General features: G+C 39.4%; 1 protein-coding gene across 1 annotated transcript in view; it reads left to right on the top strand.

Moving 5' to 3' along the window:
- LOC137199274 (NACHT, LRR and PYD domains-containing protein 12-like) overlaps positions 1 to 14,652 on the top strand; it is a 33,893-nt gene that overhangs the window by 15,432 nt on the left and 3,809 nt on the right. The window contains exons 7-11 of the mRNA XM_067613455.1: positions 1,830 to 2,003; positions 3,362 to 3,535; positions 4,183 to 4,356; positions 5,622 to 5,795; positions 11,480 to 11,653. Coding sequence (XP_067469556.1) covers positions 1,830 to 2,003; positions 3,362 to 3,535; positions 4,183 to 4,356; positions 5,622 to 5,795; positions 11,480 to 11,653 — 870 coding nt within the window. The remainder of the gene's footprint in view (positions 1 to 1,829; positions 2,004 to 3,361; positions 3,536 to 4,182; positions 4,357 to 5,621; positions 5,796 to 11,479; positions 11,654 to 14,652) is intronic.

The following is a 14,652-nucleotide window of genomic DNA, read 5'->3' as shown; positions in this document are numbered from 1 at the left end:
TTTTTTCAGTACTTGACATTAGATTGAATATAACAGGAAAATATCAGCCTCTATGTACATCTGTAATTGAAATTTTTAACATAAGCATACAAACATGGTACTATTATGACATTCATCAGCTACCTGACAGAGGGTTATTTGCCCCTCCAGTCTTAAAAGTTTTCCCTCCTCCCTTCCCCTATCCTGTATGGCACATGGGTAAGACAACCCAAAAACAAGAATGAAAAATAGAGAAGTAGATAAATAAATAAATATAAGATAAGAAATAAATACAAACAAAATAAAATGCAACAAATAAATACATTTAAGAAATAAATGATAAATATATCGTACGTTTAAAAATAGTAATACATGTAAAAAACTACCACAGGAAAACAATGTAGACCAGTTTATTATTGTCATTTCGTAATGATGCTCTCGTTTTGTCTTGTATTGCAAATCTAGCAAACCTCTTTCCTTTACAGTGGTGCCCTTTCGCCCCTAAATGCCTCCGACAGGCGTTGAGCATCTCTGTCCACAGACTAACCTGCCTGCACCAGGCTAACTGACAGCTGAAATTTACTGGGGCTAACCGGTGTTTCCTCCACATACTCTACTTCACCCAGCTGCCCAATTGACCCTCTGCTTCTTCCCACTTTAACCTGAATAACAAACTGGGGCTCGGTGCTCTGGTTGGATCCAGACAGAGAGCCGGAGCTAACGTTAGCTGGGAGGCTAGCGGAGGCTAACTGGCTGTGCTTCCCTCCGGTCATGCTGCGGCCAACGCTCCGCTAGCCTCCCAGCTATCTCCAGCTCTCCGTTGACGTTGAAGTCAGCATTGTCTAGTTTGTATATATCTTGCTGTAATATATGAGTTTCTTGTAACAATATGATATCTACATTTTTCTTTTTTAAAATGTCTAGACAACTACAGCATTTCTTAACTTCATTGTGATGGATTATACATTACATGAAAAGACAGACAACCTTACCATAAGTCAAACAGATTTGCAGTGTAGGCTATATACTGTAAATAATCAAAATGTACAAGAGAGAAAAAAACAGAAGGAAAGAAAAACATCCAAACCAACAAAAGAAACAATATTGCAAGACAATAAACAACCCAGGCCATTAAAACCCTGATCCTTTCCCTCCTAATCTTCAAAGTCCCCTGCCTATGCCCTCTCCCCACCCCCCAACCTCCCTTGCAGCTCCCACCCACCTAACCCCACATAGGACAAAATAGCTGCTATCATCAAAGCCAAAACTGTGAAATAAAGAGAAATTGTTGTTATATTGACTCCTCCTACTCCATCCCATCTATGTGAAGCTGTGACACACAGTGCCCACTGTTAGTTAAAGGCAATTCATGTTTATTATCTTTGGTAAAGAGTCACATCTGTATACAGTAGATCCTCTCAACTAATATCTGCCTAAAATTGATCAAGCTTACTTGCTGAAGGACAAATGTTTCTTTATTATGTTCTTTAATGTGTTTTAATGAATAATGTCTGATCATTGATATTGATCCCTCAGAACACACACATGCACACACACACTCACAGACACGCAGAGGGACACAAAGAGATCAATTCAAGTGTCAAAATATTTTTTATGAATCAGTGTTGACAAGAATATGTGTCTGAATGTTGTGGTGACATTTGGATAATTTCTGTAGAAGGCTGACATTATGATGGTCCACAATAACACAATGACAAAGTCACTCTGCTCATTTTAGAGAAAGGCTCATTGATTAGGACATAGTAATGTTGAATTACACATTTAAAACCTGAACACACGTGATTGGATTATCAATCGATGTTTATCTATGTCATTTATTCTTTATTCAGATTGATATCCTGCAGTTTGTCAGAGATCAGCTGTGCTTCTCTGGACTCAGCTCTGAAGACCAACCCCTCCCATCTGAGAGATCTGGATCTGGGTAAAAATGACCTGCTTGACTCAGGATTGAAGCTGCTGTGTGATTTTCTGGAGAGTCCACACTGTAGACTGGAGACTCTGAGGTCAGACACCATTTTTTCATTTCTGTGCTGAGATTGATGATGTGATTTATTGATGTGACAGTTGTGGTGACACTAAACTGCAGAAGCTGATATTATGCTGATCCACACTAAGGATCCTAATAGGAAAGTTTATTTTCTTCAGCAATATTGAGCTGCACATTTAAAACCTTCATATAACAAAGAAAATCCTACATTAGTTAATTCACTCTGAACCTCTTAAGGACAAAAAAAAAAAGATTTCAGATTAATAGTGATTCATATCTGAATGATCAACAATCAATTTTTGAATTCCAGAGATCAATCCTTGCATTTGCACCTTTACTCTGTAACCATGTGTACATGTGCAATGTGTTGTGTGTATGCAGTGCTCTCTTGCTGTAGATGGTTCAGTTGAAGCTGCATGATGTGTAAAATGTCTACTTGTGTAAATCGAGTAATTACAACATGCACAAAAATCTTATTTTAAGTTTAAAAGTAATATAGATGTTATCTGCTGTATAATCTGCCTTGATTCACAGCAGTCCTGTAAAATGTGACGTGAACAGTTTCAGTCATGACTCAGGAAAATCAGCTGACTCTGGCTGTCTCGTAGGGGATCTAGAGATCACATCTACAAGAGGAACAGACTGAAAAAAGACTCCACACATTGATCTGAGCTCTTGGTTTGTGTTTGTTAATGAGATATCGTGTCTGACTACGAGATGTGAAACCATGGAAGCGGACTGAACAGTGCAGATTCTACTGTATTCAGTCTGTCTCTACCTGCCGGGGAGACTGATATCTTGTCAACACAAATAAAACAGTGCAGATTAACTAATGAGCAGACTTTCAGTTTCTGCTGTCTGTGCTCAAAGTGATAGGGTTGAAACAGCGGGTACTGACAGTCCATGTGTTGCTTTATGGGATAGCATTTGTTTTTTAAATGTGCATGGTGATGAAGCCCTTGCAAGTGATGCACGTCTTTTATTATTCTTGCTCAAGTGTTTTGTACATGTAAGCCTAAAATAACATAAATGTGCCATGTTTTAGTCTTGTTGCATTTATACTCGTGTTTGACTGCACAACTTGAGTTTGTATAGATGGAGTCACTGATGGAGATGCAGAGTTTGAGAGGTGAAGTCACTACATCTTTATTGAAGGAGAAGCATGTTGTCATTAATATTAATGAGAGCTCTTTTTCACTTTTTGTATTTGAGAGTTTTTAACCTGCATTCTGTGGGTTCAGGTGTTTGGAGTTTATGTTTTATAAACTCCTACATTCTAAACCCTCTTCAGCTCTAAACGGATTATGAATCATTAAATTATTAAAAGCAACAGAACGTTTTCTTCTGAAGTGACATAATTTATTCTTTATTCAGATTGTTTTGCTGCAGTTTGTCAGAGATCAGCTGTGCTTCTCTGGCCTCAGCTCTGAAGACCAACCCCTCCAATCTGAGAGAGCTGGACCTGAGTGACAACAACCTGCAGAATTCAGGAGTGAAGTTGCTGTGTGATTTTCTGGAGAGTCCACACTTTAGACTGAAGACTCTGAGGTCAGTTCACTGACTCTGTTACTGTTGTTGTTCTTTATGTTTAACAAGTGAACCTAATATATTTACATACATAACTTACATCCATTAAGTTAATTATTTTTGTTTTCCATATTTTCATTTTTTTACTGTGAAACATTTAGTTCGTAGTTACAAAAGATGACACTCTTAAAGAAATTGTAGAAATGTCCACTGTAACTTGTTAAAGTAAATCAATGTTTATAATTATTGGTAAATAGTCACATCTGTATACAGAAGATCCTCTCAATTAATATCTACCTTAAATTGATCAAGTTAACTTGCTGAAGGATAAATACTTATTTATTATATTCTTTCATGTGTTTTAATGAATATTGTCTGATCATTGATATAGATCCTTCAGAATACACACACACACAAAGGGACACAGAGAGGTCAATGCAAGTGTTTAATGTGCTTTTTATTTATCAGCATTGACAAGAATATCTTTCTGAATGTTGTGGTGACATTTGGATAATGTCTGTAGAAGGCTGACATTATGATGGTCCGCTTTTAGAGAAAAGCTCATTGATCAGGATATAGTAATGTTGAACTACACATTTTAAATTGAACACACGTGATTGGGTTATGAATGGATTTTTTTTTATCTACATCATTTATTCTTTATTCAGATTGAGTCGCTGCAGTTTGTCAGATATCAGCTGTGCTTCTCTGGCCTCAGCTCTGAGGTCCAACCCCTCCGGTCTGAGAGAGCTGGACCTGAATTACAATAAGCTTCAAGATTCAGTAGTGAAGCTGCTGTGTGATTTTCTGGAGAGTCCACACTGTAGGCTGGAGACTCTGAGGTCAGAGACCATTTTTTACTTCTGTTCTGTAATTAATATGCTGTGACAGTTGTGGTGACGCTAAACTGCAGACATAAAGCTGATATTATGTTGATCCACACTGAGAATCTTAATGGGAAAGTCTTATTTTCTTTTTCAGCGATTTAGTCCATTGACTGTGTCAGAGCAATGTTGTCTGCACTTTTAAAACCTTCATATAACAATATTCTACACTGGATAATTCATTCTTAACCTCTAAAAGTCTATTTTTTCTTTTTTATATTTGATCGTTTTTAATCTGCATCTTGTTGGGTTCAAGGGTTTGCCATCTTCTTAACATTAGGGCTGGACAAAAAATACATTTTCCAATTAATCATGACTCTTATTTGAATGATCAATAATCGATTCTTGAAATCCAGAGATCATTTTTTGCACCTTTACTCAGTAAATGTGTACATGTGGACTGTACACTAAATGCCTCAGTTAGAGCAGCATGATGCGTAAAATGTTTACTTTGTGGAAATTGAGTTAGTACAACTTGTACAAAAATCTTATTTTAAGGTAAAAGTAATGTAGATGCTAGCAGCTATATTAGCTGCCTTGAGTTACGACAGTCCCATAAACCATGGCTTCAGTATTTTCAGTTTGTCTTTGTGTCTAAACTCAGGGGCCGCATCCTTCGAAGGTTGCATTTGAAGATTGAATGCATTACAGTGGCGCAACCAAGGTTGAACCAAGGTTGCGGCCAGTAAACATGCGGCCTTCTTTTTCCAAATTTGGAGGATCCAAGAGATGGATCCTTTGCAGCCCAACCTATCCCAGAATGCATTTTGCATCATATGGCAACAGCAATGGCGGAGATTTTTATCCAGACTAAGCTGTCATAATTTTTGCTGTAGGACTAGGAATATGTCACTTAATTAAATTGAAATATTTTTTCAGGAGATAAAGTAAGCATTTAGACTCCCAACATGTGGTCAGTATAGACATTTTTGGAGATCTGAGGAGCCACTGACCAGGTGAGATGAGTGGGTCATCTCAGCTGCTAGCAGCCTGAATCCTGAGATGATCAGCTGGTCAACGTCTGACATCATCAGCCTCATCCGATGAACTGATCTGTGTAGCTCTTCTGTGATCTGCCACTGGCTCTAATATCTCTGCAGCATTTTGATTTTCTAAACTTCTACAATCTAAACCTTCTTAAGCTGTGAACATATTATGAAACATTAAATCATTTTAAGCATGAACTTTGTCTTCTAAAGTGATATCATTTGTTCTTTATTCAGATTGTGTTGCTGTAGTTTGTCAGAGGTCAGCTGTGCGTCCCTGGCCTCAGCTCTGAAGTGCAACCCCTCCCATCTGAGAGAGCTGGAGATGGATGGAAACAAGCTGCAGGATTCAGGAGCGAAGCTGCTGTGTGATTTTCTGGAGAGTCCAGACTGTAGACTGGAGACTCTGAGGTCAGTTCACTGACTGTTACTATTCTTGATCTTATATGTTTAACAATTAAACCTAATTTATGTACATACAAAACGAAGATTATGATATCATAACCTAAATTCTATAAGCTAAGGTGGAGCCCTCTACTGGACTCTGTGGGTAATACTCTTTTTCAATTACATGCATGCAGTCGCCCACTGAAATTTATGTATATAGTTGGCCAATCAGGACGTGCCTACTGATAACGTGTCTCACACACTATATAAGCAGTGTCTCACTGCTGCTCACCATCCAAAACCTCTTCAGCAGATGGGATAGGAGTGGCAGGGTCCAGGGGTAGAGGGCTCTGCCTGTGCTTATAGGAAGCGTCCTTGCTCTGGTCAGTGTGTGGTCAAGAGGTGTTATTCCTGCTTGAGGATACATGAAGCTGCATGCTACATCATCGTTTCCCAGGGAGACGTGCTGCGCTGGCTGGTCCAAGAAATAACAGCACCAGCAATCACAGCGAGACACAGATCTGCTGTTGGGTGTTGCTATGTCGGCCAGGATGTGTGTGTGCTTCTCTGACAGAGAGAAGAGAGACAGGAGCTGCCAGCAGAGCAAGTACTTTCTGCATTACACAGACTCTGTGACCAGCTGAATGAAGAAGGCTGAGCCGTTATTATCCCAGCCTCACAGAGGGCCAGAGAGGCGGAAGAGGGGAGGGTGATGGATTGTACTCTTTGGAAAATGTACAACATATTTTTATTGAAACATTTTCAACATGTGAACACACACACAACGAACTTGAAAAGTGGTGGGAGGGAGCAGTGAACCCGCAACAATGTGACACTCCCTTCTGCTGAAAGTCATTTTGGTATAGCTGACTTTCCCCAATCGTAAGCTAGCGTCAGCAGGGGTCTGTCTGTGTTCCTCACTGCAGCTTGGGCCACTCTGCTGTCACGGGCGGGTCCTTGCTGTGGTATCTCCTTCGAGGTGGTGTGGGAGGTGACTGAAGCATCGTGGGCTAACGGTGCTCTGTCCTGCCTGCGCACTCTCCTCCTTGCAGTGGTCTTGCAGCACTGCACTGCACTCCTCTCTGGTTTAAAGAAAGCGTGAGTGGCAGATGACGGTTCAGATGCACCTTCTCTTTTTCCAGCCTCTTGAGTTCCAGCCACACGTGATGTGAGCCTACTTTAGCAAGTGATATCACTCACCCTGCAGCAGTCATGACACCCAGAATATGGTTGTTAATCTGACTGATGATGTGACCCAGAAATTCAACATATTCAGCCATGGAGGAGGCGTGCAGCGGTGTATTGACCGCCGCAATGCCCAACACAACTAGATTGTTCACCGCCGCGCCCAGCTGTGCAACCAGCTGCGTGCCCAGCCTCAGAATTTTCTCAAAATATTCCAGCGTGTCCCCCTCTTGCATAAGTGGAGACTGCAGCTTTCTGGCTGCCACCCAGCCTGCAAGGTGGGGAATCAGGAGGGCTGTGAGGGCCTCTTCCAAGGGGGGCACACCAGGACAGCCTGTCTCTGTGTGGCCCTGCACCCTCAGTAAGGAAACCAGTCCTGCCACTGGTGAGTATGTTTTCAGCAGCTCCTTCCAAGACGCTTTGATGCACTGCCAGGTGTGCTGGAGAGGAGTTGAAACAAGGGCTGTATGACCCGGATTTGGCTGACCAGTTTTGGTGGAGTTGGGGGGGCTAAAAGGAGCCCAACACGCTCCGCTGTCATGGCCTGAATGTTAGAGAAATCATGGCAAACTGAAGTTGGTGGCAGATTTCTGAAGGTCAGCGAGGTTGCAGAGACTGACAAGAGGTTGTCGTCATCATCCATCGGAGAAATGCATGGAGAGCCTTGGCTAAGGCGTCCTGATTGGCCAGCTACATACATGCAAATTTCAGTGAGCAATTGCGTGCATGTGATTGGAAGAGAATATTACCCTAAGAGTCCAGTAGAGGACGGAGCCTGTGTGAGATAAAACTTACACCCACGAAAATAATTTTGTCCTTATTTTCATTTTTTTACTTTCATTTTTTACTTCTGTAGTCATAAAAGATGATTGATTCTTAAAGAAACTCTTGAAAATGTCCACAGTTAGTTGTTAAAGCAATGTAACCATGGGAAGATTTACATGTATGACATTAAATGAGCTTTGCAAAACTGTCACAGAGTGTAACTCCTCCACCTCCTGCATTGATCCTATACCTACTGCATTTTTAAGCGGGTGTTTTATAGTGTCTCAAGTCATGTCCTGAACATTATAAATACATCTCTTAGAACAGGCATCTTCCCAGATGCCTTCAAAACAGCTGTTGTAAAACCTTTATTAATGAAACCAAGACTAGATAGTAATGTAGTGATTAACTATAGACTGATATACAACCTTCCGTTCGTAAGTAAATTACTTGAAAAGATAGTTCAGTCCAAATAAATTGCTTTCTCAAAGAAAACAATATTCTGGAGGAGTTTCAGTCAGGCTTTAGAACAAACCACAGCACTGAAACTGCTCTCACCAAGATAATCAGTGACCTCAGACTGAACTAGTAAAGTGTCAGTTCTCATCCTGTTAGACCTAAGTGCAGCATTTGACATGATTGACCATGACCATGACACCATGACTAATCAATCATCTTGAAAAGTGTCTTTCTGACTGTGTGTTAAACTGGTTGAAAACATAGATCAAAGGGAGAAAGTTTTATGTCAGCCTTGGAGATCATGAGCCCTATTTTAACGATCTAAAGCACACAGTCTGAAGTGCATGGCGCAATTGCATTTAGGGTGTGTCCAAATCCACTTTTGCTATTTTAATGGCGGAAAAATGGCTGATGTGCCAGGTGCATGGTTCAAAGGGGTTGTCCATAGTCTCCTAATTAATCATGGGTGTGTTTTCGGCGTGACATGCAATAAATCAATCATAGTGTCATCTCCCATTCCCTATAAGAGCCAGGTGCACTTGCACCTTGGTGGACTGCTAATATGACGGCGCATTTGCCAAGTAGTAAGAAGGAACACCTCTCTGCAGAGGAAACGGATCTGCTTGTGCACAAAGTGAAAGCACAGGATCCATAACGAGCACACTGGCCCCTGCTGCTCCTGGACCCTCCTGTGGTCAGCCCCAGACCACCAGTTTTAGATCCTGTTCATTAACTTTTTGCAAATGTATCTTTCTTTGTTTTTTTGAAATAAGTTTATTTTTTTAATTACAGTTTTGGTTTCTTTAAAATCGTTTTGTTCAGTCATGGAGGAACAGGTCAAATCAGCAGGGTTTTAATTGCTGAAAGTATGGAAACCTGATCACTGTACTCTCAGAAATGTTACAGAATATTTGTTAAATATTGTTCAATAATTAAATCATTAATTTTAATCATGTAAAGAATCATCAACACAGTTATCAGGACTTGATCAGCTCTCCAAGGTTCTGATCCTGCTGCTGGCAGCAGCTAGAAGCTGTGCAGATTTATTTCCTTCATTAGTTTAATCATTGTTTTTACCTCATTTATTTCCTCATATGTTCCTCATGTCATCATGTATTGATGCAGCAGGAAAGTCATTGTTGTCCATCTGTTTAAATACCTACGTGTATTGCCACGATTCCGTCAAATAACTAAACAATTGAACCCATCATTAATGCGATTAGTTAATTCTGATAAATATTATGACTAAGCATTATGACATGTAGGCCTAGTTTTTTAAAATATTTTAATATACACAATAATAATCTTTTACATCGTAATCCTTACCTTTTGCATGTTTGTGCACTGCTGCACGTCCTGTGTGTGTAACAAGCAGAGTGTGTGTTGTGCACCTGACGCATTATCAATGCGTGAAATAATAACAGTGAAATACTGCGGCATTGACTTAAGACCAGGTTTTTGTTGGTCAATAGCGCAATCGCTCTCTGCTGCCTCAAGATAGCAGTGTGCCAACAATGCGCCTGACCACACCTCATTTTAAGACCAACACGCCCATGGGCATTCTGATGGGCGCAAGTGCCTTTGCCATTTTAACAACGTGGGCGCCGGACAGGAAAATGACAACTGCGTCGATCTTAAAATAGCAAAGACACTTGCGCTGGACTTGGCGCCGCCGGGCGTAAGATGGGGCCCCTTGAGTCTGAGAAATATGTCAACTGCAATGGGGTTCCACAAGGGAGCTGCCTTGGCCAATTATTATTCTCGCTGTACATGCTGCTACTTGGTGACATCATCAGAGAACACAATGTATGTTTCCGTAGTTACACCAATGATACACAACTGTACATATCCGCAGAACCATATGATGCTGCAGCTATTAACTCCATCACCAACTGTCTAATAGCAATAAATAAATGGACGAACAATAACTTCTTAAATGAAAACTTCTTAAATTAAATGAGGATAAAACTGAAATCCTTCTAGTCAACCTCAAAACAAAAAGAGAATTGCTATTTTATAGTCTGGGGAAATTAACTCCCTGGATTAAATCTGAGGTCACAAGTCTTGGTGTTATTTTAGATTCAGATCTAAACTTCAGTTCACATATCAACAAGTTGATGAAAACATTTTTTTCACCTCAGAAACATAGCAAAAGCATGACCATTTCTAAATCAAAAAGATGCTGAGAAACTAACTCATGCCTTCATCTCAAGCCAGCTAGACTACTGTAATGTACTTTTTACTGGCCTCCCGAAAAAAGCCACTGAGAGACTTCAGCTCATCCAAAACCTTGCAGCTCAGCTATTAACCAGAACCAAGAGAAGAGAACACATTAGTCCAGTTTTAGCTGCTCTGCACTGGCTTCCTGTAACATTTAGAATTGACTTTAAGGTCCTCCAACTTATAAATAAAGCCCTAAACGGGCAAGAACCAAACTATATCACCAAATCCCTTGTTAGCTATGTGCCCTCAAGAACACTGTGATCATCTGCTGCTGGTTTATTGGGGGTTCCCAGCAACAGCCAAATGAAAATCAGTGACGCAGCCTTTGTCAGTTACGCCCCCAAACTATGGAATACACTGTCGATAGATATCAGGGAAGCCAGCTCACTAGATAATTTCAAAAGAAGGCTTAAAACCTATCTTTTTACCCAAGCATGTAAATAGCTTGGCACTTGCTCTCTGCTGCACTTTTAAAATGTTATATTTTAATTTATGTTATACATTCTATGCTTTAACTTGTTCTTATCATATTTCATTCCTTGATTATTATGCATTCTATGTATTTTAGTTTCACTTTATCAAGTTTTACTTGGGTTTTACTTTTTTACTTTTTTTTTATTTTCCATCTTGTGTTACATCAATGTTTCTACTTACTTTTATGTTCTCTTATGTCTTTGTCATGTAATTTTTGTTGTAAAGCACTTTGTATGAAAGTTGCTATACAAGTTAAGTTATTATTATTATTAGTAGTAGTAGTAGTATTAAAGTAAATTAATGTTGATATTTTTTGGTAAAGAGCCACATCTGTATACAGAAGATCCTCTCAACTAATATCTGTTTTAAATTGATCAATTTTACTTGCTAAAGGGAAAAACATTTTTTTTGTTATATTCTTTTATACAATCCACAATTCTATTATACAATCCACAATAACACACTAACAAAGTCACTCCACTCATTTTGGAGAAAAGCTCATTGATTAGGACACAGTAATGTAGAACTATACATGTAAAACCTAAACACACGTGATTGGGTTATAAATGGATTTTTATCTACATCATTTATTCTTTTTTCAGCTGGTGTCGCTGCAGTTTGTCAGAGGTCAGCTGTGCTTCTCTGGCTTCAGCTCTGAAGTCCAACCCCTCCCATCTGAGAAAGCTGCATCTGAGTGAAAACAAGCTTCAGGATTCAGGAGTGAAGTTTCTGTGTAATTTTCTGGAGAGTCCACACTGTAGACTGGACACTCTGAGGTCAGACAACATTTTTTACTTCTGTGCTGAGATTAATATGCTGTGACAGTTATGGTGACACTAAACTGCAGACACAATTCCACAATGAGTATCTTTATGGGAAAGTCTATTTTCTTCTTCAGTGGTTTAGTCCATTGACTGTGTTAGAGCAATATTGAGCTGGACATTTAAAACCTTCATATAACAAGAAATATCTACACTGGATAATTCACCCTGAACCTCTTAAACAGTTTTTTGTCTAATATATTTAACAGTTTTTAACCCGCATCCTGTAGGGCTCAGGTGTTTGGAGCTTCTATCCCCTAAATTTTATGGCTGGATAAAAAAAACAGATTTTCCAATTAATCACAGTTCTTATTTGAATGATCAATACTTGATTCTTGAAATCCAGCGATCAATCTTTGCATTTGCACCTTTACTCAGTAAACATGTACATGTTCACTGTGTTGTGTGTATGCAGTGGTTACTTGTTGTAAATGGTTCAGTTAGAGCAGCGTAAAATGTCTACTTTGTGGAAATTCAGTTATTACAACATGCACAAAATCTTATTTTAAGTTTAAAAGTAATGTAGATTGTAGCTGCTATATTAGCTGCCTTAAATCACGACAGGGCCATAAACTGTGACCTGAATAGTTGTCTGTCTCTGTGTCTCAATTCAGGGAGAAAGGTCTATTTGCGGTCTTGCAGAGATACACAACACACCCAATTCACTACAGGACACACCCCCCTGATCCCTAACCCCAACCATCCTACTGCTCATTCCTAAACCTAACCAAGTGGGCGTGTCATGTACTAAAGTGGGTGTGTCATGTGGGTGATGCTGCAAGTCTGCAAATAGACCTACTTGAATTCAAGGGCCACATTCTTCACAGGCTGCATTTGAAAACCGAATGTGTCACAGTGGCCACCAAGGCTCTCATTTAGAAGGTTCCTTCAAATGCAGCCAAGAAATGTGGCCTTCTTTTCCCGAATTTTCATTAAAAATATGGACACGTCACCATGATGTCACCCATTGGTTTGGGGACTTCCATTTTGAAGCCTCGAGTTTAGTGATTTGACTGTCGCCATGTTTGATTTTTGTTGCCAGAAGTGACCATATTTGGATGAGAGGGTGGAGCTGACCATAGCATCAGCTGCTAGTTTGGTTAGCACGGTGCATTTATAATTTATGGTTAACAGTGATAATGTTAATGCTAATTTAAAGCAAATATAGCTAATAGCAAAAAACAGGTCCAAAACAATTAAAACAAAATGTACTCACCAGAAAAACTGAACATCCAACTCCTTAGGGTCTTTTATCACAACCAAATGCTGAACAAGACTTTTTTAGACAACCAAAATGTTACAATTAACTTTCATGAACTGAAAACACACTGTGAAATAGCAGCAGGTATGCCTATACTCTGTGAATCTGGTGTTACGTCATGGTTACGTTGCGTAATCAACGTTGTCGCTGTGGTAGTGACTTGTCAATCACACTGTAGCAACGTACTAAAGCATATCCTGCTTTATCATCTATTTCACTCTAAACGGGGCCATAATTTACAAAACAAACATTATGAAGCATTGAAGAAGACTTGAAACTAGTGATTGAGACCATAAACTCATCAGGAGTGAGTTTACTCAGGTAATAAATCAAGTGAGAAGTAGTGTAATTTTCTCATAGACTTCCATACAATTGGACTTCTTTTTGCAGCCAGTGGAGTCACCCCCTGCTGGTCATTAGAGAGAATGCAGGTTTAAGGCACTTCTGCATTGGCTTCCTTTTCAGACCAGGAGCTACCCACTTGGGCCCAACTTATCCCAGAATGCATTACGGACCAACCGGCAGCAGCAATGGTGGAGATTTTTATGCAGACATAGCTGTCATCATTTTTGTTGTAGGACTGTTAAGTATGTTACTTTATTAAGTTTTAATATTTTTTCAGGTGAGAACATAACCATATAGATTTTCAATATGTGGTCAATTTATCCAAATAACGATTGCTTGTAAATCTGCTCCAATGTTTTCGGAGATGTGAGGAGCCGCTGACCAGGTAAGACCAGCCGGTCAACTCAGCTGCTAGCAGCCCAACTCCTGAGATGATTGGCAGGTCAACACCTGTCGTCACCCCAGGGAGAATATGATCTGATCTGTGCAGCTCCTTGGTAATTTACCACTGGCTCTAATGTCTCTTCTGCATTTTGATATATCATATAATTCCTTTTGGAAGATAAATGGTGGTCTAACAGATGAAATCTAACAATTGCAGCTGCCACATTAGTTTGTCTGAATTTAAAGTGAAGACTCATGTTTTTACTGAACAAAACAACAGCATTGCCTCTGGGGCTCTATATGTACAGATATCACCAAATTTCAATAAATATAAATGTATTAAAATGAAAATGCAAGTCTGTATTAAATTCCTTTTTATTTTATTAAGCTATTTAAGAGTTTGGATTTTTATTATAGCTATATTACAGACTGAAAAACACAATTTACTGCATTAATGACAATATTATTGGGGAGAAAAAAAATGTTTCATGGACCTTTGAGTTGAGATTATTTGATCACAGTACAGTCAGGTAGGTGTGTTGAAGCTGAGGCAGGTACGCTGCTGTTCCAATTGAAGAATGATCATACAGTGTCCTCCCATCCTCGGAAGCCAGAGCCACTTAGGAGAAAGAGAGAGAGAGAGGATGAGCTTCTTCAGCTCATGAAGGAAGACATGAGGTTGCAGAGAGAGGGAGAGCAGAGAGAGAATGGACAGGTTCTTCTCTACTCAAGAGATTAGTTGAAAAATAAAACACTGAATGAATGAATTGAAATAAAGTAATCATTAAAGACATTGTTTATTTCATTTACAGCCGTCTTTACAACTATTTACAATATAAAGTACATAAGAAATGGAATAACAGTGTGTTTGCAGGTCCTTAAAAGTTAGAACTTAGATTCAATTTTATAAATATGAGGCCTTAGAAAATATGTTTATGTATATTTTGGTTCAGCTAAGCACAGA

Source organism: Thunnus thynnus, chromosome 16, assembly GCF_963924715.1.
Source record: "Thunnus thynnus chromosome 16, fThuThy2.1, whole genome shotgun sequence".
NCBI classification, from domain to species: Eukaryota; Metazoa; Chordata; class Actinopteri; order Scombriformes; family Scombridae; genus Thunnus; species Thunnus thynnus.
The sequence above is the reverse complement of the archived record's forward strand: the minus strand, read 5'-3'. Positions and strand labels throughout refer to the sequence as shown.